Source organism: Myxocyprinus asiaticus, chromosome 37, assembly GCF_019703515.2.
Source record: "Myxocyprinus asiaticus isolate MX2 ecotype Aquarium Trade chromosome 37, UBuf_Myxa_2, whole genome shotgun sequence".
Classification (NCBI taxonomy): domain Eukaryota; kingdom Metazoa; phylum Chordata; class Actinopteri; order Cypriniformes; family Catostomidae; genus Myxocyprinus; species Myxocyprinus asiaticus.
This window is the reverse complement of record NC_059380.1, coordinates 24,156,023-24,181,225: the sequence shown is the minus strand read 5'-3', so window position 1 is coordinate 24,181,225 and position 25,203 is coordinate 24,156,023. Positions and strand designations below refer to the sequence as shown.

The window sequence follows — 25,203 nt, the reverse complement described above, 5'->3', positions numbered from 1 at the left end:
ACCACTTTACTATCTGCTCTAAATCAAACTTATTTTTTCAGATGAGTAGAATAGAAGTAGAGTCATTCCTAGCATGCTCTGGCAGCTTTCCTTTTGCCTGTAGCGATTACTAGTGCTGATTCAAAACCATCGAACAGATTCATCCCTGCACAAGCAAGCAATTAAGAAATATCAACTTAATACTGCTTCAGATGCAAAGTATTAAGGCTTCGAAATGAAATTCATTGAACATTTCTCTGGGGTGTTACGTCGGAGGGTTCAAATCTTTCATTAAGGAAATGTTATCACAGTGTTACCACAATGTAATCCACTTGTGGTTCTACACTTGTACTATGTGACAGACTGAATATGCTAGTGTATGTTCTGCCTCTCTTTTAGCTGCCTGTAAAGGAAGTAATTAGCTCTACAATCAGTGCTGATGAAGGACAAAAACATGCTAATTTCACTAGCATTAGCTCCTGTGCTATGCGCGAGTTGAATGATCGCCCCCTTCCTCCCCTTTTGAATGTAATCTGCCATCATTTTTATACTGATGTGTTTTCTCTATTTTGGATGTGGTGATTATCTCATCATCTCAATAATCAGCTCACTCACACAGCCATTGTAGTTGTGCTCTGTAGAGTTGATGTTTTCTCCACTTTACTTTGATAGCTGTGAAATTACCTTGATTTTCAAATGCGGGTGAAACTCAGCAAGAGTGTATGATAAGACAGGGTAAGCCCTCCCCTTTATAAAAGGGAAACTTTAAGCACATTATCCCCTAAAGGGAGGAGGTAAAAATAAGCCCCTCCCCTTGAAACAAGGGAATTACATAAGTCCCTCCCTCTAAGATAGGAGAGAATATATGCCCCTCCCTTTAAGGGGGGGGGGGGGCTGCCAGATCGCCTTTTTAGGGATGAAGAGAGATTATAGGTCTGTCCGACTTAATGCAGCGCTGCGCAAAACGATTGGTGCCAGACTTAAAGCGGTGCATGTGGGTTAAAATGTTTAAATCTGTGTTTTTATAACAGTACATGTTTTTATCATGTTTATATCATATTATATTATGTTTATCATCTAATATCATTTTTATTCATAAAACAATTAAAAATGATAAAAAGTACTGACTACTTTATTGGCAATAAAATAATATAGGACTTTCTTTTTGTACGCACTGTCACTGTATGAAGCAGCACATACGTCTGGCTTGATGGCTCTCTTTTCAAACCCTCCCCAGACTGCAATTGGCAAATCTCGCTGGTCGGTAAGGCATGGCGCACAGTGTCGAACATACTTTATGTCTCAGGCTATTTGTGCAAATGGCATCCCTGTCCTTTTCTCTATTAGTCTCGTGTAGCCATGTTTGACAGTCAGTATAAAGTCTGGTCCACTTTGCAGCTTATTTTGGCAAAGAACCACCCATTGAGACAGGAAGAGACCTGATCAACATGTACAATGACCAACCACAGTTTGTTTTGCTTTAATGTGACTTTTAAACGGATGTGGAAAAAGACTTCAAATAATTGCACAGCAGTGTTGGTCCACTGACGAAATTTATTTGTAATCAGAATTGCTGTCCATCCAAAAGTAATAAGTAGAGATTGTTTCACAGTCTTTCAGAAAACAAAGCAGAATAAACGCTTCTGCTCATGGATATCTAGTTTATTTGCTACTTAGGACCTCAAACAAAACAGTGAATATCTTTTCATCAGATTTTATGCCACTAACCTGTCAAGTTTTCGCAAATTGTGATTAATTCTTCCTGAAAAGCAACCATTGTATCTACCCTGTACCTTTTAGGTTTAAACACAACCTTGTTTCCAGGTGGACTGGTGCACCCAGACACTCGGAAACTACATAGAAGCCAGCCAACCAGAAATGAGCTGCCCATGTTCTGCTACAATTGATTCTAGTTATATATTTGTAAGCCACAAAAAATTTTTAAAAAAATAAAAATTATTTAAAAAATAATAATTAGCAATTCCTCACCAACATACACTGATCAGCCACAACTTTAAAACCACCTGCCTAATATTGTGTAGGTCCCCCTCGTGCCGCCAAAACAGCGCCAACCCGCATCTCAGAATAGCATTCTGAGATGCTATTTTTCCTCACCACAATTGTACAGAGCGGTTATCTGAGTTCCCATAGACTTGTCAGTACGAACCAGTCTGGTCATTCTCTGTTGACTTATCTCATCAACAAGATGTTTTCGTCCACAGAACTGCCCCTCACTGGATGTTTTTTTTGTTTTTGGCACCATTCTGAGTAAATTCTAGATACTGTTGTGCGTGAAAATCCCAGGAGATCAGCAGTTACAGAAATACTCAAACCAGCCCATCTGGCACCAACAATCAACCATGTGATTATCTAATCAGCCAATCGTGTGGCAGCAGTGCAGTGCATAAAATCATGCAGATACAGGTCATGAGCTTGAGTTAATGTTCACATCAACTGTCAGAATGGGGAAAAAAATTGATCTCAGTGATTTGGACTGTGGCATGATTGTTGGTGCCAGACGGACTGGTTTGAGTATTTCTGTAACTGCTGATCTCCTGGGAAAGCTCCAAAAATCACAGACAGTCAGAATAAACGTCATCTATACGACACCAGCTGTTAAATTAATGTCTTCTAAAGCAACACAATCGCTTTTGGTGCGAGAAAGATAAATATTTAAGTACTTTTTTAAACTCTAAATCATGCTTCCGGTCTGGAGCGGTACACACGTGTGACGTAATCGCATTGGCATTTGAAACACGTGAGAAATGAAGCAAGTCACAGCCGGATGAGCAGTGCTGTTTACAAGCGAGGAGGAATGCTGTACAGTAGCTTGGCTGGTTTTGGTTTAGATCTGTATTTATCTGTTTCTTTACTCACAATGGTGCGTTTGTGTGCTCATCCTGGATGTCTCAACCGAGTGAAGAACTTGAGATTACGTTGAGATTACGTGAGGTACGTAATCATGGCAATGCGAATATGTCACACGAGACCTTCTCGTGAAGCTTACCCTCATGTTGGATTATAGTTAAAACGTACTTAAATATTGATCTTTTTTCACACCAAAAGTGATCATATCGCTTTAGAAAACATTAATTTAACTGCTGTAGTTGTAACAATGATGTTTATGCTGACTGTCTGTGATTTTTGGAGCTTCAAAAGAGAAATCTCTATTCACTTACATGTTAAGGACCTACTGAGCTGAGATATTTAAAAAAAATCAAAAATCAAATGTGTTCTGGTGAAGAAAGAAAGTCATACACATCTGGGATATCATGAGGGTGAGTAAATAATGAAAGAATTTCCATTTTGGGTGAACTATCCCTTTAATGTAGAATCAGCGTACTCTTTACTCCTGTATACATGCGGCTCAGTCAGTAAGCAGCTTTCTCCACAGCAACGTAATTTTCCTGCAATGCTTGTGTAAATAACAAACATGGGATAGGAGGAAGACATTGCTATTTTATTCTCCATTGCTTCACTTTATTTCCAGATATTCCAGAGTTGTTGCTGTGTTAGTTTCCTTCACTTTCTATCACAACCTGCAGCAGAATTGCACTACAACTCATAAAACTCATATTTTACATTGGTGTGTATAAATGGGTATAGTTTATAATGTATGAGATTTTCCCACTGGACTCCCAGAAATGATGAATTCTTTCCACTGTGTTGACTTGCTGTTGGGCTCCATCCTATGACGTTTGTTATCCGTGTCTGTTCTATGCACCCATCAGAATGCCACTTATGCATTTACATGACCACATTAAGCCACGAGAAACCGAGGTGTGTTAAACCGCTTTTTCTTAATTCCTTAAACGGAAATCAGCGTTCTTGTTTACATAACATGTCAGAATGCCGCTTTCTGCAAAAACCCTGGAATAAACCGCATTTTTAAATGCATGTAAACGTGGTCAAAGTCATGTTTGATACAATGAGTGTTTTTGAGAAAGAAATAACCCCTGGATTTGCTAAAGCTTTCCATGTTACTGGCATCAAATCTTTGAAAGATTTTTCAAACTTTGAGAACTTTGAGGTTTTTTTTTTTGTTTTGTTTGTTTGTTTGTTTTTTGAGACATGTAATAGAAAGATAATGGAAAGATATACATGAGCAAAAAAGTTCAGTATATTATCCTTTGTTTTCATATATATATATATATATATATATATATATATATATATATATATATATATATATATATATATATATATTATTATTATTATTATTATTATTATTTTTTTATAATACAGACAGATATTCTGATCGCAAAGTGTCTATACACATTGTTTGCACATTTTTACTTTCTCTGTTACATTGAACACACCTACTATATTGATTGGTTGATTGACTGATTGATTGATTAATTGATTGATCTTACAAGTGAAATGTAGGCACAACATATTTGTGTGATATCTGATATAAATCCTAAAAAGTATCACATGCAGCAGAGAAACCTTTGATGAGAGGGACAAAAATTAAAACTAGCTGCATATTAATACTGGAATCATCTTTCATAATAGGGAATCATCATTGACAGACAGCATTTATATTTGCCATCTGGATCAGGGTGGTAAACACACATTACGCTGCTTGCTGCCTAATCTCAATTTTTCCTCATCATTAATGGAATTAGTTTGACACTGATTGTGATAATTGGCAGTTTAGCCATGTGACATTATACTTCTGATGTTTAGAGAAATATCCAGAACCCTACTGTGTTAAAGCGCTGCTTTGTGTGCAGACATCCACTAATGGATTTAGCTTTATTTTAGCCTCACTTGTACAGTCACATGGATAGACTGCTCGGCAGCATTTTTTATTTTATTTATTTATTTTTTGTTATAGACCTCTTTTGAATTAAAGGGATAGTTCACCCAAAAATGAAAATGTTCTCATCATTTACTCACCCTCCTGCGATCCCAGATGTGTATGACTTTCTTTCTTCTGCTCAACACAAATGAAGATTTTTAGAAGAATATCTCAGCTCTGATATTTGTCACAATGCAAGTGAATGGTTACCAGAACTCAGAAGGTCCAAAAAGCACATAAAGGCAGCATAAAAGTAATCTAAAAGGAGATTTATAATCATAAAAATAATAATAGATTTTATTTGTATAGCAAATTTCATATATAAAATGCAGCTCAAAGTGCTTCACAGTTGGAAGTATAAAACATAGAATACATAATTTCAGGGAGAGTAAAACAAATCATAGCAAAACAAATTAAACAGTACACAAATACAATAAAATGAATTAAAAGAAATGTAGGGAGAACAAAATTCAAATTATACAAATAATAAAAAATAAAAAAAACATAAAATACATTTATCATAAGCTACTTTAAAAAGATGTCTTCAAATTTTTTTAAAAAATTTAAATGCTTGGTGCTTGTCTAATTTCAATTGGTAAAGTATTCCAGATTTTTGCCGCATAATGGCTAAAAGCAGTTTCACCAGATCTCTTAAGATTTACATTACAGTGTGATAAAAATTCTGCATTGCAAGACCTCAAACTGCACATTGGAACAATCAAAAATGTATGATGGTGCTAAGGCATTAAGTGCTTTAAAAACCATTAAAACAACCTTAAAATCAATCCTGTATTTAATAGGTAACCAATGCAAATTAGCTAAAACTGGTGTAATGTGGTCTCTCCTCCTGGATCTTGTAAGCACTCTGGCTGCAGCATTCTGCACCAGTTGCAGTCTATCTATACAACTCTTAGATAAACCAGTATAAAGTGCATTACAATAGTCGATGCGAGAAAAAAATAAAAGCATGAATCATTTTTTTCGCATCATCAAGTGAAACAAAGGGTCGGATTCGTGCGATATTTCTAAGATGATAAAAACAAGTCTTAGTAACATAATTTATATGAGACTTAAAATTCAGATCACAATCCAGAAAGACACCAAGGTTCTTCACCTCTGTCTTTGACGGCAAAGCCAGAGTACCTAGTGCAGTTTCAATTCTTTCCCTCTCATGTTTTGTGCCAACAATAAGTATCTCTATTTTATGTTCATTTAAATGCAAAAGGTTTGTGTTCATCCATAATAGGATGTTGGACAAACATTCAGACAATCTGTTTAATGCTTGTGTGTCACTGGGCTCTACAGAGATACACAATTGAGTGTCGTCAGCATAAAAATGGTAGTTTACCTCGTGTTCCTGAATTGTTACCCAACAGCAGCATATACAATGAAAATAAAAGTGGTCCAAGAATTGAACCTTGTGGAACACCATATAGTATGTCATGTTTCGTAGAGGTACAGTCACCTAATTTTACAAAGAAATGCCTTCCAGTAACGTATGATCTGATCCAATTTAAGACAGTGCCTGAGAAGCCTATAAGGTTCTCAAGTCTGTTAAGCAGAGTACTGTGATCGATAGTGTCAAAGGCTGCACTAAGGTCTAAAAGGACTAGAACTGATGCATTCCTTTTATCAGTATTCAGTCTAAGATCATTCACCACTTTTAACAATGCAGTTTCAGTGAAATGACTGTTTCTGAAACCTGACTGATATGTCTCACACAAATCGTTTTCATCTAAAAATTGATTGACTAGTTTCTATGGAGCAATTTACAATATAGTAAATACGCAATTTAGTCCTTTATAGTAAAAAAAGGACTCAACTATTTATCTGTTTCTCAACCTCACATATCATACCGCTTTAAAAGACGTGGATTTAACCGCTGGAGTCGTATGGATGGCTTTTATGATGGCTTAATGTGCTTTTTAGACCTTCTGGGTTCTGGTCAACATTCATTTGCATTGTAGGGACCATCAGAGATGAGATAGATCTCTAAAAGACTTTGTTTGTGTTCAGCAGAGGAAAGAAAGTCATACACATCTTGCATGAGGGTGAGTAAATGATGAGAGCATTTACATTTTTTGGGTGAACTATCCCTTTAACTATAATTATTATTACTGCTGCTGTTTCCTGTTTAAAAAGAAACAGATTTCCACCTTTGATTTGAGTTTCCAACATTTAGCCCCTCCCCCAGCCACACCCACATTCACCCCTCCCCTAGCACAACTGATTTATCCCCTCCCCAAGCCCTCCCACATTTAGCCCCTCACCCAGTCCTTCCCATTGGCTGTCCCTGTAATAGCCCCTCCTTTTGTCCACTTTTTATGAGCCTCCCTTTGTGTGTACATGTGTTTGTAACCTAGCCATACATAATGGATACATTTGCAAAAAAAAAAAAAAAGATTCCCTTAAGGTTTTCTAAATCTGACAAATCCTACCTTTGATAGAGGCTGAGAAAAGTGGTTCATAAAGAAAGACATTTTTGTTTTTGTTAAGTCCTAAAGTGCAAAAATGCACACAAATGTATGGTTAGGGTAATTCTGGAGCAATTGTACTTTGTTTAATAAAAAAAGAAAGAAAAAAGGTATGTCCCCACTGAGGTAGTGAAGCAGGTGTAGGACTGTGTGTGTGTGTGTGTGTGTGTGTGTGTGTGTGTGTGTGTGTGTGTGTGTGTGATTCCAAACATATATGTTGGGTGCATATCACCACAACAGTATGTGAATATTTGGGTTGAAATTGCTCTTTGGCACAAAGATAATATTTTCTTATTTTTTGAACTGAAGGTTCCTTTGAGCTTAATGTGAGTCAGACACATTTTCATTACAGCACAGCAGACATACTTATATTAAGAGAAACTGCCTTTGTTACAACAAAGAGAAAATTAATACCACTATACCCATAAATCACATTTCAAAGGCTTTCTGTGAAGCAATAACAGACACCTGGGTGCTGTAAGACCGCTGACTGACTAAGTGTCCATTTACCGCTCCTGTGCTCAGAGCTAAAGGACACAGCACAATATACTCCGCGTTAAAACTCTGCTTTTGAAAAATACAATGTCACAGTTTGAAAACATATTTTCAAAAACAAAAAGTACAATGTTCTTGCATAGTGTTCAGTGTTCTTGTAATACCATGGTATTTTGGACATGTATCATGGCAATACCATGTTTTTTGTAGATGTACCATTGTAGTACCATTGTAATACCATGGTATATGAGTCTGGTAATAATTCAGTACCATGGTATATATCAAAGTACTGTGGTAATAAGGTCTGATACATCATGGTACCATTGTACAGTGCTTTTTTTCAAATGGGTTTAAAATCTAAATTTGATTTTCTGATATCTCAAACTACCTTCCAATGGTATTTGGCAGAACTTTTTAATGAGAAAATATCTGCCAAATTAAAACATGTAAATGTAAAGCAAAATTTGCTAGCAGCTTGCCGATGGCTGTTTGAAAACAGTAATAAAAATAATACTTTTGCCCACTTTTCACTATCCAATCAATTCCTGGTGGATAAAATCAAGCCCCTACCCTAAAATGTTTTCTCTCATCAAACATCGAGGTACACTCTTAAACACGTCACATCATGAATGTAAAATGTTTGTTTTTTTTTTTCTTTAAGGAAAATTCTGTTTCATGTTGACTTTAACCAGCTTCTCTTATTTGTGGTTTAATTCTGAGTGAGAAACAATGAGCTTGAACTTATTTTACACCCATCGTGACAACCAGTCAGAATCTGGAGTGAAAAGCCAATAACAGCAAACCAGTCATGCCAACCAAGTCAAAATCCACGCAGGGGTGAAACGCGTAAAGATCTGTGTGCGGGTAAAGTTACGGCAGCTGTTTTTGCTCAGTTTTTGTCTGAAGCAGAGCTCTGACTGCTCTGTTGACACTAATTCACAGTAGGTCACATCTAACCACAAAAAGAAACCTTTTCTTTCACTCTGCCGCTCTTTTTCTCCGACAAACATACATACAGACAATCTCACACACATACTGAGCTCAAATCCCTTACACTTCTATGGGCTGCTTCATCAATGGTCTCCTGGCTGCATGCTGTTGATCACAGAGTGTGGTTAGCCAGTAAAAGCAGCAGGTGCAGGTCACAGGTTTGTTTTGTTTTTTTTGCTATCGAACATGCTGTGGGTTTATATGCATTTGTGTTGGACTACATGAGGTCACATATGTCAGGTTTTACCCTGTAAATGAAGAAACAATACTGCCCTACAAATGTAAAATGCACAATAAGCAAAAACTTAAACAGTGAATGATGTACTGGCCATAGGAAGCTCCAGGACTTTTCTGCAAGATTTTTGAGTTACCCAGAACCCAGTCTCTGTCATGTGTAAGGTGTTTTGCTACAGGCACTTTTATGGCCCAGCATCTGTCTTGGAACCATTTAAGCATGCGTTGATTATTTATTTTTGTGTTTTCAAATGCCTTTTATGTGTAGATTTTATTGTTTTGCAGTTGTACCAGACCCAGACTTGTAATGGTAGAATATGTAAATCCATCATAAATAAAAAAAAAATGTAAAAAAAAAAATGGTTAAAACTATGATGATCTAGACAAGAAAATGCCATCATCGGGCAGAACAGTTCTGAGCACGGTACGGAATGGTTATAGTAACATTTCCACTTGAGCATGGTTCGGCACAGCATGATTATAAACCGCTCTCTGCCCGGAATTCTCGGCATGGTTAGCAAACCGTGCTCAACCATGCTGGTGTAATGGCTTTAGTACGTGGCGACTCATTTAGTGTATCTTCATGATTTTATTATGATGGTTTAACCAGTATTGTAGCCTACATATATTTTTTGCCAGAGAAGTAGATTACTAGCTAATTTAAACTCAAAATACATCAATATATTATCATCTACTATTTTCATATAATACTTATTTAATATTTTGTCCATAAATATCCTTTTTAACTAGTCTGGGAACTTTTACCTTTCTGCATGATCATGTCCGGTGGCAAACACAAGCCCTCAGCAAACCTCTTGCCTTTTTATCATTACTTTCCTTTTTGTGACATGGTTCGTGTCTTCGCTGTTTGTTAGCAGAGTAAAACCAGGGGAAAAAGCAATCCTAAAAAAACAATAGGTTACTAGCGTAACCCCGGTTCTCTGAAACATTGAGTGGAGAGATCCACCCATGGGAAGGGCATCCGTACCTGACCTCTGCAGAAGCATCCAATTGCACCAAGTCTGTCTAGACAGACAGAAGCGCATGACCTATGCCCGGTAAGGACCCGCCCCCTTACCTAAGAACACATTAGGACCTGCATGCGCTGCTGTTCCTCAGTTGACATTAGCTTCAACCATCCTCCATAGCACACTAGCTCCAATGCGTATCTCTTACGCCATTGCCAAAAGACGGATCTGTTACATGCATTCTCATGTTTTCACCACACCACAGTGGAAAAAGAAAGCGTAACCGAGCCAGCAGGCCCGGATCAGCACGGACCGGTACAGTTGTGAGATGAGAACTGTTCGGCCTGATGGTGGAAAAGCGGCTAATGGGTGAAATAAACAGACCATTTCATTATTTATTGTGTGAAAATTATTTGTATCCATTTGCCCTCAAATTATAGCTGTCCCCAAGTCGTGGCATCATTTCCACCACAATCAACAATTTTGGCAACAATTTTAGTGTTGATTTGAGATGTGGCAGAAGTTAAATTTGTTTATGCTGGTTCAGGAGGAAAAAAGTTACAGAAATGTACTGTGATGCTTGTACAGTATATACACTCATTGGTAGTAGATTAATCTAGTAAATTTGAAAAGTGTGTTTTAAGGGGGGTTCATTTCTAAAAGGCAATAGTAGTGCCTACAATTGAAGAAATACCCATAAATCTGTGTTCCTCGTTATCATTGTGCAACTTTCTATGTGTTTACATACTTGAAGAATATGAACATTGATACGTTTTTGAAATAGGATGTGCATAATTTTCACTTTAAAGTGTGATCTGCAAACTTTGCTCAGTGTACACTGATATGTGAACCAAAAAAATATGTATTTCTTGCCTGTGGCATTACATTAGTTATATATTAAACATATGATATATAGACAGGAAAGTAGAAAACAGTATGTGAGGAAATATATGTTCAAACAACTTTGTACTGCAGCTCTTAAATAAGCTCTTGACATGTAACAACAAAACTTAAAGGTCTTGTACGCAAGCTGAAAAAATATTTCAGAATTATTTTATTAAGCTCTAGGTGGTGGAATTATATGAAAAAATGCATGAAAAAAAGAATGAAAAAAGAATACATTTACTGTACAAACTAATTGTACCCGTGATTCTGTTTAGCACCGGCTATCTCAGAGGCGTCCACAACACCAAAGTTACAAAAACCAACAAACACTACAACAACGACTGTTCAGCAGAGAGGTCAGGTGACTACAGTTACCACTATAGGGACCAGGGCTGCTAACAAGACACCCAAATCACCAGCTGCACTTCCCCAAACCACCACGCCACCCTCACTGGAGTCTTTCCCTCCACCTGAGCGCTTCTGTGAGAGCGTGGAGCTTAGAGACATCCTGTGGCCACAGACCCAGCGGGGCATGTTGGTGGAACGACCCTGCCCCAAAGGAACTCGAGGTGGGTGCATGTACCTGTTGAAATGTGACACGTTGCAGTTTTCCACTCAGGGCTCTTTGGTTTGCTATCAGTCACTCTGTTATTTTGATATGCATTTTTTTATTTTATTTTTTTTATTTGGAAGCAGTTATTTATTGATAATAATTACAATAAACAATTCTTCCTTCATGTAATATAGTTCATTAGTCAAACTGTCTGATGTTTACCATTTCTGATCAAAGTTAATTCTATAAATGGTGCGCCTTCCTAATGATCACAATGTTTGTTGATATTTATATGGACATTTTGATTTATGGTGTATGATTCAAAGTACTACTCAGTAACGTTTGTATTTAGCAACTTCATACTCGAACTTGCGCATTGGTATATAATTCAACTGATGTGCAGTCTCAGGTGTTAATATTAGTTATTTTACAGTTACTTTGAATGAGGCTCATCCAATAAGATTTTAAGAGTTGGAACTTACATACAGCAAATAATATTTGAGAACATCTCCTTCTGCTATTGCAGCAAGTAATAATAATGAACTTTTTTGAACAGGCACTGCCTCCTACCTGTGTGCTCTCTCCACTGGGACCTGGAACCCAAAAGGCCCAGATCTGAGCAATTGCACCTCCCACTGGGTGAATCAAGTCGCTCAAAAGGTTTGTAGTTCTAGACCTTTTCTGTCCTCACAGAATGAGTAGCAAAAATGTGTCGTTTTCTAAACTCACTGTCATAAAAGTAAAATAATCTCCAGTGCCATATCGTAGACCCCATTCTTTCTGTTATCACTGGTTATGATGAAGACACAGCTACCAAACATCCACTTGGGATCCAGCGGACTGATCTAATGCTCTTTTGAGGGTGTGCTTTTTGTGTTTATATGAGATGTTTTCCGGTCAATAGAATGGATTGTTCACAATGGGGTACCAAACTTTCTACACCCAAAAAGTGAACAAAAGTAGTAGGAATGTTTTAACCATTGATCCCACGAAGCATTTCCAAATGCACTTTGAATGTGTTACCAGTTTCTAATGATAGCTGTAATTGCTCTGGGGGGCTGTTGCTGACTCAGCATGATGATGTCATAATGGGAGTTGGGAGCCTCGTAGATACAAAATTATATTTTTCAGAGATATGCTGTGAGGTTAATTTGTGTAATTTTCAGATCCGGAGTGGGGAAAATGCAGCCAACCTTGCGAATGAGCTGGCCAAACACACCAAAGGAGCCATCTTTGCTGGTGACATTAGCTCCACCATGAGACTCATGGAACAGCTGGTAGATATTTTAGATGCTCAATTACAGGAACTGCGACCCAGCGAGAAAGACTCCACTGGCCGCAGCTACAATAAGGTATTAACAGATTTTTATTCTCAGCATGATTTTTTAATAAGCCAGCCGCATGCCTAGGACTCTTTCAGAGGCAATTTGCTTAAAGGATAGAACTTTATAAAGTGCCAAATGTGTCCATACTTTAGTAGAGACCAAGTGGGCTGCCTCACTGTTTACTGCCTAGATAGGCTGCTACCTTCTAAGTCAGCACCCTAACTAATATTGAACCTCATAAGTAACTGTACATTGGCAGCAACCATGCACAACACAAATGGTGCCCTGCACAGGACACTCGACTTGTAGTTGATTTCAACAGAGTTTGATGTTAGCATGTTGCTAAGCTAATATTTTGCATAGTACTAAGTATTAGTCTACTTACTAAGCGTGATATCCTAATAAGCATTACAGTTTTTGACAATTGCTTACACAAAATTTCTGAAACTATAACTCTACATACAACACCCCAAAACACACACACAACATGCAAAACATCACACATCTCTTCCAAAAGCAAACACTTAATTCAAAACTATTTTAACTCTTCTCAAAATTGTGTTTTTGCAACAAAACTCTACACACAAACAATCAAATGATTAGCTTTTAAACACACCAACTACACACGGATGTGACAAATGTAAAACACTACTATCTTGTGTCTTTTGCATGTTCAGTGGATTGCACAGCATTTTGTCATAGCACTCATACTTACATGTATGTGCACAAATATATACAGTATGTGTGCATATTCAGTATATATTTACACTATAAACAGAAATGCAGGGGAGAAATTCCTCCAGACTTTGGGATGAACAGATTTCTAAGTGAAAAAATTAGCTATAAGTGTTTTCGCATTTGAGCACCAGGCGTAGGAAATCAGTACATGAGTGTGGCATTTTGAATGGCAGTGTTTTCCAAATTAAATACAAGAGCTGTTAGTTTTGAATGATGTGTCTAATTTAGAGAACTGTTCAGTGTTTTGCAAAAAGTGTGTTTTACAATTGCAATCTGAGTGTAAAGCAGATAATTTGCTTGTAGTTTTGCAGACTTGGTCTGAAGATTAGGTACATGAGTTAATGGTTTCACTGAGTGTGACGTTAGTACCATTTTTAGTGTGGAAGCAATTGTATAAAATACTGTAAAATACACAACACACAAAGATTAGGTAAAATAATCAATTTCAGTTATGCTGAACTGAAAACTTTATCAGTACTTTTCAGTAGTTTATTATTTTCTTTTGCCTCCACCTTCTGGATTAAAAAAAAATATATTATTATTATTATTATTATTATTATTATTACTGAGCTCATCACAACACATTATAGGATTTCTCCCTCTTCAAAGGATACACAGGATACTGCCTTAGAATTTGATATTTTCCTAATAAAGTCCCAACTCCTTGAACAATGAAAGATTTGTTCGTGATGGTTCTCAGTTGAAAAATAGTGGCGAAGAAACAAGGTTGAATCTGCCACAGCAATTTTTAAGCATACAGTATTAATCTAAAAAGTTAAATAATAATGCCTTTAAGTTAATGAATTTAGCTAGATGTTAATGCATACATGCTAACACAAACAGTATGCTGCAAAGGGGTCTGTGATATCACAGTGCACTTTTGTAACATGGTTGTATGTCCCAATATTAATGCACTGTCTTATACTTAAAAGTTTGTTCTTTCCAATCAACAGAAAAGTACATAGTAAGAGTTTGTAAATTGGGATGTAGCCACTGTGACATTCTGACAATAGAACACAAGGAAATAGATAAAGCAAGTGACCTTTTTTTAAATTATTATTATTACTTGCAACCCAAATTCTTGATTATATATAAAATCTATGCAATGCATTAAAGATGCCACTGTGCCTGGAGGGCATAACCAGAGTGTTTAAAGTAACACTAATTGTTTAATAAAGAGACAGATAACCTTTTTCACAGCTATTTTAAATAAAATTCTTGCATGGGTTTTCTTATGGTTAATTGGATAAAATGGGATAGTGGGATAAAAGAAAAGTGGGTGGAGTCGAGCAAATATCTGTGAACTCAAGTGGTTGGAAGACTGTACTCACTAAGAATACAGAATATTTCAATATTATTTACTTGGCATTGCTTTCCCTCCAAATGATTTTCAGAATTATAGCCCAAGGCAGGGAGAGAGGGCACACTAGCCTGATTAAAAAGAGGACGGACCCCAAATTCACTAGTGCCTTTTGATTCTCATGGGAGACGTGTGGTCATACGCCAGTGTGATTTAAACAAGTAGGGTATGATCCTGGATCAACATACTCTGTTGTTCCTCAAACAACAGTACTATCAACCATCTACAACCCCCCCGCCCCCCCCCCAACTGAACCCTGATCCCAAACTTTACCCCTAACCCTTAACCTCCAACTCCAAATCTTGTCCCTTGTCCCTTCATCTAACCTTTATCCTAACTTTTAGCCCTAACTGCAGTCCCTAATTTCCTACCCAAAACCCTTACTCTTACTCCTGACCTCAAACCCCAACTTCCAACTTTGAAACCTATATCCTAATCCCTGCCCCCACCACTTCTCCTGGTCCGAACTGGTAAACTCACTCCTGGTCCTTTAAAGGAAAACGTCATGGTTACTTTCATAACCTCCATTCCCTGATGGAGGGAACGAGATGTTGTGTCGATGTAGTGACACTAAGGGTCACTCTTGGGAGCCCAAAACACTTCTGATCTTTTGAAAAAATGCCAATGAGAATTGGCGAGTGGAATTTGCATGCCACTCCCCCGGACATACAGGTTTAAAAGGAGCTGGTATGCAAACACTCATTCAGGTTTTGTGCTGAGGAGCCGAGACAAGGTCCCGGCCATTTCAGCGGGTAGTTCAGCGTTGTGGAAAGAGGGAGACAACGTCTCGTTCCCTCCATCAGGGAACGGAAGTTACAAAAGTAACCATGATGTTCAGTATCTGTTACTCACTCGACGCTGCTATGAGCGTCAAACGGTCCTTCAGGAACAAGTCGACTGCCCAACAAATAGGGACAGGCTAGCCCAGCCGAGGCCTCTTTTCCCTCTTTTTTCTCCCCAAAAAGAGTAAAATTTTGTTTTGTTAACAGACTGGGATCCGCAAGTGTCCACATCGGGGGAGTGTCACTCCCAAGGTGAAGACACCGTGGAGACCACACCCCACCCAGAGAAGGGGGGAGGGATTTGGAGTGGAAATACGTCACATGGTCTTTACCGAGCCTTGTCGGAAGTATGTCATGTGGAGAGGTCCCATGTTAGGTCCTACCCAAAGGGGGAGGAGTTTCTACAAAGCATGGTGACCGGGGGCAGAGGGGCCCCTGCCCAAGGAAGACGCAGTTTACTGACAGGGAAAAGATTTTGCGGAAAATACCACATGGGGTTGCCTTCGGGGGAACCAGCACATGCGGAGCACCTACCTCAGTACAGGGCCTCATTAGCACACTTACTGAGCCGGCAGCGAGTTTCTCCGCAAACTCAACTGCCACAGGGCTAAGGAGGAAAGTCATCCAGGGATCACAGTCTGTGAACACTACTGGGAGTCAAGAGCGCACGTCTTCCCCTCAAGGGAGGAGAAAGGTGCTATGCGCAAGCGGTACACCCGGCCAGTTGTCCCGGAATTTACCTGCTCATGCCTGCCACTACTCGGGACGAGACCGGCTCAACCCGGAGATTGTAGAACCTCGATAAGGTGTTGGGTGTTGCCCAGCCTGCTGCTCTGCAGATGTCTGCCAAAGAGGTACCACTGGGCAGGGCCCAGGAGGCCACCACACTCCTGGTAGAGTGGGCTCGTAACCCCGCAGGGGGTGGCATGTCCTGAGCTTGATATGCCATAGCGATGGCGTCAATGACCCAGTGGGCAATCCTCTGTTTGGAGACAGTGCTTCCTTTCCGCTGTCCCCCAAAGTAGACAAAGAGCTGCTCGGAGCTTCTAAAGCTCTGCGTGCGATCCAAATAGATGCGTAAAGCTCGCACCGGACACAGCAACGCAAAGGCTGGGTCTGCCTCCTCCTGGGGCAGCGCTTGCAGGTTCACCACCTGATCCCTAAAAGGGGTTATGGGAACCTTGGGCACATAGCCCGGTCCGGGTCTCAGGATCACGTGAGAGTAACCCGGACCGAACTCCAGGCATGATTCACTGACAGAGAACGCTTGCAGGTCCCCTACCCTGTTGATGGAAGTGAGCACAGTCAGGAGGGCAGTCTTGAAAGAGAGTGCCTTAAGCTCAGCTGACTCCAAGGGCTCAAAGGGAGATCCCCGTAGACCATGAAGGACTACAGAGAGGTCCCACGGGGGAACGAGGTGCGGTCTAGAGGGGTTCAACCTCCTAGCGCCTCTCAGGAACCTGATGATCAAGTCGTGCTTCCCCAAATACTTACCATCTACCGCATCGTGATGAGCCAAAATAGCAGCTTCATACACCTTCAAGGTGGAGGGGGACAGCAGCCCCTCCAACCTCTCCTGCAGGAAGGAAAGCACCGATCTGACTGCGCATCTCTGGGGGTCTTCATGTCGGGAAGAACACCACTTAGCGAACAGACGCCACTTCAAGGCATACAGGCGCCTCGTAGAGGGAGCCCTAGCCTGAGTGGTCATGTCTACCACCGCGGGCGGTAGGCCACTTAAGACCTCCGCGTCCCGTCCAAGGGCCAGACGTGGAGATTCCAGAGGTCTGGTCGCGGGTGCCAGATGGTGCCCCGTCCCTGAGAAAGAAGGTCCTTCCACAGGGGAATTTGCTGGGGGGGCTGTCGTGAGGAGCGTGAGATCTGAGAACCATGTCTGGGTGGTCCAGTAGGGTGCTACTAGGATGACTTGCTCCCCGTCCTCCCTGACCTTGCACAGGGTCTGTGCAAGTAGGCTCACTGGGGGAAACACATACTTGCAAAGTCCAGGGGGCCAGCTGTGTGCCAATGCATCTATACCGAGAGGTGCCTCGGTCAGGATGTACCAAAGCGGGCAGTGGGAGGATTTCCGGGAAGCAAACAGGTCTACATGTGCTCGACTGAATCGACTCCAAATCAGCTAGACCATCTGAGGGTGGAGTCTCCACTCTCCCCTGAGGGAAACCTGATGTGACAGCGCATCCGCTGCAGTGTTGAGGTCGTCCGGGATGTGAGTGGCTCGTAGTGACTTGAGGCTTCTGACTCCAGAGGAGGAGACGGCGGGTGAGTTGTGACATGCAATGGGAGCGTAGACCACCTTGGCGGGTGATGTAAGCTACCGTCGCTGTTTTGTCCATCCAGACCAACACGTGCTTGCCCTGGATCAACGGCCGAAACCTCCGCAAGTCAAGCAATACTGCCAACAACTCTAGGCAGTTGATGTGCCAACACAGCTGCAGGCTAGTCCAAGAGCCGGCGGCTGTGTGCCCGTTGAATACGGTGCCCCAGCCTGTCTTGGAGGCATCTGTTGTAACCACGATGCTCTAGGGGAACCCCTGCCCGTAGAAATGCCAGGTCGGTCCAAGGGCTGAAGAGTTGGCGACAGACCAGTGTGATGGTCACACGATGTGTCCCATGGCACCATGCCCATCTCGGGACTCGAGTCCGAAGCCAGTGCTGAAGCAGTCTCATATGCATCAACCTGAGCGGTGTGGCCGCCGCTGAGGATGCCATATGCCCAGGAGCCTCTGAAAGTGTTTCAGTGGATCCGCTGTTCTCTGTCTGAACAACTTCAGACAGTTCAGCACCGACTGTGCTTGCTCGTTCGTGAAGCGCACTGTCATCGAGTCCAACTCCAGACCGAGAAAAGAGATGCTCTGAACCGGGGAGAGCTTGCTCTTTTCCCAGTTGACCCGAAGCCCCAGTCAGCTGAGGTGCTGGAGAATGAGGTCCCTGTGTGCGCATAGCAACTCTCAAGAGTGAGCTAAGATCAGCCAGTCATCGAGATAGTTGAGAATGCGGATGCCCACTTCCCTTAGCGGGGCAAGGGCTGCCTCCATGACCTTCGTGAAGACGCAAGGGGACAAGGACAGGCCGAAGGGGAGGACCTTGTACTGGTACGCCTGGCCCTTGAAGGCAAACCGCAGGAAGGATCTGTGTCGAGGTAGGACCGAGACGTGGAAGTATGCGTCCTTCAGGTCTACCACCGCAAACCAATCTAAATGTCGGACGCTCGCTAGAATGTGTTTTTGCATCAGCATCTTGAACGGGAGTCTGTGCAAAGCCCAGTTCAGTACTCGTAGGTTCAAGATTGGTTGCAACCCACCGCCTTTCTTTGGTACGATGAAGCAAGGGCTGTAGAACCCTTTCCTCATCTCGGCTGGAGGTACAGGCTCTATCGCGCCCTTGCTCAGGAAGTTCGTGATCTCCACATGCAAGGTAGCGGCGTTCTAACCCTTCACTGAGGTGAAATGGACGCCGCTGAACCTGGGCAGGCGCCTGGCGAACTGAATCGCGTACGGTCCGGGTCAGCCATCGTGACGGGTTTGAAAGCGCGAGCCATGTGTCCAAACTCCGGGCAAGGGGGACCAAGGGGATAATCGCATCGGACGTATCGGCGGGTGGGGCCTCACTGCGGAGCGCAGCTCGAGGTGCCACGTCAAGGGGACTTGAGCCCCGTGGCCGTGCTGAGTCGAGGGACATCAAAGCACTTTCCTGGCTTCAGCCACCCACCATGAGATTGGCCGAGGAGGGGGGAGGAGGAGTCTCGTCCCTGTGGTCCATCAGCACTAATCCCATATGGGGGTATTCATGCCACAGCTGGGCGCCCAGGGGTGGGGGGTCCGCCACTGGAGCGCCAACCCTGCCAAAAAGGAACAGTGGACGGCGGTCGTGATGACGGCCGTGCACACCGGACATGAGACCCAGGAAACAAGGAAACTGCTCTTTTGCTGAACCTTTGGATACTGTAGCCTCTGGGGCATGCGGCGAAAAAAGAAACAAAAGATTCTCCTCCCGGCCCTCCACCGGGGGATGGAGTGGTCTGTGCACCAGCTCCAGAGGAATTGGTCTCCTTGCCCCTGTGTCGCCCATCTCAGGGGCGCTTCGAAGCCTTCCTCAGGTTCTTGGCGGCCGGCCGTGAGACGGGTGGTGTCTGCTTCCTGCGATGAGCTGCATGCCGGGGCCGGGCCATGAGATGTTGCTGCAGGCAGACGCCCTTGGCAACGAGCAGACGGGGTGCAGGATCTTGAGCCACGCCGGGGCAGGATGTGCTTTTTAGCCTCCACCTGCTTCTTCACCGTTGAGAACTGCTGGGCAAAGTCCTCGACGGTGTCGCCAAACAGGCCAACCTGGGAGATAGGGGCATCAAGGAACCATGCCTTGTCAGTATCTTGCATCTCTACCAAGTTGAGCCAGAGGTGGCGCTCCTGGACCACGAGAGTGGACATCGCCTGCCCGAGAAACTGCGCTGTGACCATTCTTTGCCCAGAGAGCGAGGTCGGTCACCGAGCGCAGTTCCTGCATCAATCCCGGGCCAGAACTACCTTCGTGCAGTTCTTTTAGCGCCTTGGCTTGGTGTACTTGCAGGAGAGCCATGGCGTGCAGGGCGGAGGTGGCTTGTCCAGCGGCACCATAGGCCTTAGCCATCAGAGACTACGTAAACCTACAGACCTTGGACAGGAGCTTCGGGTGCCCGTGCCAGTTGGTGGCGCTCTGCGGACATAAGTGCACCGCGTGCGCCTTTTCCACCTGGGAGATCACCGAATACCCCCTGGCTGCTCCGCCATCGAGGGTAGCTAGAGCGGGGGAGCTGAAAGATCGGGACTGGGCAGTAAAAGGTGCCTCCCACTATCTTGTCAGCTCCCCATGCACTTCTGGGAAGAAAGGAACCGAACCCAGGAACCAATCGTCAAACCACGAGGGTTCAGGGGAGAGCGGAGGGTTCCACTCTAGCCTGACGCTCGCTGCCGCCCAGGAAAGCATGTCCGTCATTTCTGTGTCAGCCTGAGACTGGGCGACCGTTCCCGAAGGAGGAAGCCCAATCGAAGCCTCAGCGTCAGACCGGAAAAGCCCGCACTCCGATGCTGCGCTCGATAAATCATCATCTTCTGGGGTGCCGGACGAGATGTCGAACCTGCCCTGAGACGAGCCGGCGATCTAGCCCGAGAGCCCGATCGGGGCAAGCGAGCGTGCTGGGGAATGGGAGGTCCGTGGAGGGATACCCGGCGGAGGTGGTCCCATTGAGGTCCCCAAATCACCCCCAGTCTCCGCGTGACAGCGATCGTGGTCATCAGAAGCGGCGAGATAGCGACCGCAACTGGGAATAATACACAAACGGAAAGGCATCTTTAAAAAGACATTCCGCGTGTGCCGCTCTTTTGTGAATGGAAAATATACTCTTTTCAGAATATACTCTTTTTTTTGCTCTGCCGAAGCACCCAGGGGCGTTCTCTGCACTGCACAGGCACAGAGGGGGAGAAGCCGCTGAAATGCGCCGTCAAATCCAGCAGTCTTTAGCAAGGTGAGTTCTTTTAAGAGGAATTGTATTCAGTGCACTGAATGCAACCGCTCTGCTCCGAAGAGAAAATCTGAATGAGTGGTTGCATACCAGCTCATTTTATACCCATATGTCCAGGGGAGTGGCATGCAAATTCTACTCGCCAATTCTCATTGGCCTTTTTTCAAAAGATCAGAGGTGTTTCGGGCTCCCAAGAGTGACTCCTAGTGTCACTACATCGACACAACGTCGAGTGAGTGACAGATAGGGAACCACATGTCGCCAGTGATGCCACAGTTCAGAAACATAACCCTAACCCTTACCCTGCCCTACCTCTACAATTAGAGGGCACTAATTTGTCGATAGAAATGGTTGTTCCAGGAAATACCTTCTTGTAACATTAATCATGGACGTCAGTAATCTGCACACTCGATGATTCAGTGCTTTTGCTTATTGAATTGCATATGTTTAAATTGCTAACTTTAGATGATAAATGTCTGAGTTTCTGATGCTATTTTATGCAAAATTTTGGGTTAAGAAATCTTCAGATTAAATTGTTGTTCTCAATGCAAAGCCACTAACAGTTACATTCGTCTTCTAAAATTAAATAATAATAGCAGGTACTATTATAACAGAACTGCAATACTGTGTTGGTGAAATGCTTGTGGATTGGAGAATTCATTGGTATACCATTAATCTTTCTAACTATGTTTCTTTGGTCTGTTTTTGTTCTTGTGTGTGTCCTCTCTCAAATTAAAAGCTTCAAAAGCGAGAAAGGACGTGCAGGGCGTATATGAAGGTATATCTGTGCTACGCTACTATGACACTGTCTCTTCACTCGTCTTTTCTGTACTGTCTTTTCTTCTTTCCTGCCATATGCCTCAGCATGGGTCTTTCTATTCTTACTGTCATCACAGCATTTCACTCCACCAGTGTCCTTAATGCCGGAGGTTCAATAATTCAGTGGATTGAAATTGTGTGACTGCAATTTTTATTGACATTTCTTATCTTTCTGCGTGTTTTGGTGGTCTGTTTATTTATTAATTTATTACAGTTTCTTTAGAGCTGAAATCACGATGTCTGTTAATGTGTTTAATTTTCAGGTTGGCGGGTGCATGCATTGTTGTTGTTGCACTCTGATCTGATTAGTTTTTAAGGGTTGATGCCAATTTGTGGTGCTTGAAATCAATTTGATTGCTGCATTGGTTTTGCCAAAGCATCTTGAGTTGCCAAAAGATCTTAGGCATACCAAAACAGAGGTAAATCAAGTATGTATATTCAAAGTATGACAACACATTTTATGTTATTTGGAAATCAATTGCAGGATCATACTTTGGAGAGGCATTCCATTGTAATATAAATCAGCAAATCTGTGCTCCAATAAAACCCTAGATTCAGATATCAATATTTTATTCATAGTTTGGTATACTGTAGCATTAAGAGTGGTGTTAAGATTCAGCATCAAGAGTAATGAAAATGAACATAAAAATGTGAGAGATTGAAGAAGTTTCTGTTCTTATGAGTCAGAGCTGCAAAACCAATTGGATGAAAAAAAAAATTTTTTCTAAAGGAGGCAATAAGAATGAATCAATATTACAGAAGTCTGTAGGTGGCCCAGTGACAAATAAGGTTTTCAATTGACCAAAAATTTAAATAGGTTAAAACTGCACATCAAAGTAGTTTTTGCCTTTATGAGGATGTTATTGCCTTATTGCTAAAATCTTATTGTCAAACAATGTATATTAAATGTTTTAATTGAGAATCATTTGACGACACCAGTCAAAATGTAATATGGGATATCGTTAATTAATTTTCAAAATAAAACTTTTTTAATCAATAATACTTAATGAATATATAAAGTGAGGCAGTAACCAATATTTAGAGCTCGGAAAATAAAACTTTCACAATTATTTTTTTCTCATTACAATGTGTTTGCTTTAAATGTGACCCTACTTGTTAAAGTTCTTTACCCACATTTTAATGCTGCAATGTGATTTAAGCTGCAAAATGTCTGAAAATGTTTTACAGTACTTGGCATCATACTATTATTGTTTTCTCAACTCCATAAAATGATATTATGCGTTTTAAGGGAAAAAATCAGCGTTATCCCGCCTGACTGAAATTGTTACTCGGTATGACACCTTATGAGTTTACACATGAATTGTCATTTTTACACAACTTACACATAATTGATGTTCATAAATAATAATTTTTTTATGTTATGCAAAGGGAGTCACACTGAAAATAGTTTTTTTCAAGGAAATTAATTAGGTTACGCTGTAAAGAAAACTTGCTGCTCTCTCTTTGTTTGATAGTGTCATCTAGAAAAATCATCAAAATGTGAAAACTCTACATATACATATTAACTGTTAATGAGGAATAATTATATAAATATTAAGCATCTAGGCAAATGAAAAACATTATGAATATGGTGTATTCTCTTTTGACACAAGTTTAAACATGAAATAACTAATAACGCACTGTGTATAATGAAGTATGCTAAATAACATGCTTTATTAACTGAGAATACAAGTAATTTCATGTTTATTAAGGCTTTATTAATGTGTAATGACGCTTCACTTAATATACAGTGTGACCCAACAATGAATCAGCAATAATATAGGCTAATTTTACCTAGTGTGTGTGTGTGTGTGTGTGTGTGGGGGGGGGGGGGGTCCACATTTTGAGATTCAGTTAGCATATCAGCTTACAACAAACTGTGACTAGCTAACTAGCTAGTCTGGTTGTTGAAGAGAATTTGGTATAGTTAAATTTACATATTTTGGAAACATTTTATTCTAATCACTTCTGGCATATTTTATGCAGACAAGTTTAACATGTTAAGCTTGGACAGAGCAAGCAAGTAAGCAAACCTATGGAAAATTTGTCAGTAGGAAAGTAAGCTACTCACTCACCTCAGTTGAATTTCCCGCCACTGAAGAGAGAAAAAAAAAACTGTATCATGATGTCACTCGAGTGGATGGCCTTTTATTAAAGGGGCAGATTCCCCAAAATGACAGATTGGACAATCATTTAATTTAATTATAATTTAATAATTTAATATTATTATTAATATATAATTTGTTAGTATTTAACTAAAGAGTGTTCATAATAAGAATGGAAATTATACAAATAAAAGCTGAAAACTGTATAAAAAGAATATAATGTCAAACATGTGTCATCCAGGATAACGGATGACATTATGGGCTAACAGAAAATATCTGTTATCCTATATGACAAAATTGTTATCCGGTATGACAAAATTCAGTTTGAACCTTAATCAGGCAGTTGTTTTGTCTACCTATAGAAATCTGCAACCTTGACCTTCAACTTCCAAGTATGTAAATTCATATTAAATAAAAACATTTGCATAAAATTAACATTATGTATGTTTTTTTTAGCATTATCCCAAATGACACAGGATTTTACTACATAGTGTACCAGTGAGTGAAAAGGGTAAATTAAACACATTTTAAGGGAGACTTACTAACCTTTCACCATTGTTTGGGGGTTCTTCAGGGTCTTCCTGATTGTGTAACATCCTGTCTGATAATGTGTCAAATAAAATGCCCATAAAATTGCTCCAGATTGCTTGTTATCCCGGATGACATTGGCTCACTGCCAGTTTTGGGACAGAATGCTCCAAAGCATAACAATCAACTGGATGTCATATGTTTTTAAATATTTAAATATATTGTTGGCAACACTCATACAATAATGCCTGTGGCAGAGATTTTAGGTTTTATTTGATTTTTAACACTTTTTGTAGCATTTTTGCATTTCACCATGAGGTTCGGACAGTTATCCGGTATGACATTGTATGACTATAAAGTCTAATAATTCTTAAACTTTGTAAAACCCTCATTACATGTTCATATCATTTGATAAACAGAGATTAATAAATTCGGTAAATGTGTTTTTTATAAACATTTTCCTTATTTTTACTCCATAAAGGGGTTTAGACATCAAAATTGCACGTCATGTCATTGGTCCAGGTACTTCTGTGTGTGTGCACTCTGACTGAGAATTACAGACTGTCAGTAGGATGAGAGTGAAAGAGTGTGAGGTAAAATATTCTTTGTATAGATAAACTATGCAAACCTCTAATCTGGGAATGCTGTT

At 41.1% G+C, this 25,203-nt stretch overlaps 1 protein-coding gene across 9 annotated transcripts in view; it reads left to right on the top strand.

Annotated features, from left to right (window-relative positions):
• The window catches only part of LOC127428165 (adhesion G protein-coupled receptor L2-like), a 188,366-nt gene that overhangs the window by 122,991 nt on the left and 40,172 nt on the right, over window positions 1–25,203 (top strand). For 7 of the 9 annotated variants that reach the window (XM_051676304.1, XM_051676302.1, XM_051676303.1 and 4 more), the window contains exons 6-9: window positions 11,105–11,398; window positions 11,939–12,042; window positions 12,549–12,734; window positions 21,842–21,880. In XM_051676304.1, coding sequence (XP_051532264.1) covers window positions 11,105–11,398; window positions 11,939–12,042; window positions 12,549–12,734; window positions 21,842–21,880 — 623 coding nt within the window. The remainder of the gene's footprint in view (window positions 1–11,104; window positions 11,399–11,938; window positions 12,043–12,548; window positions 12,735–21,841; window positions 21,881–25,203) is intronic. The other 2 variants (XM_051676306.1, XM_051676305.1) reach the window with 1 other exon arrangement.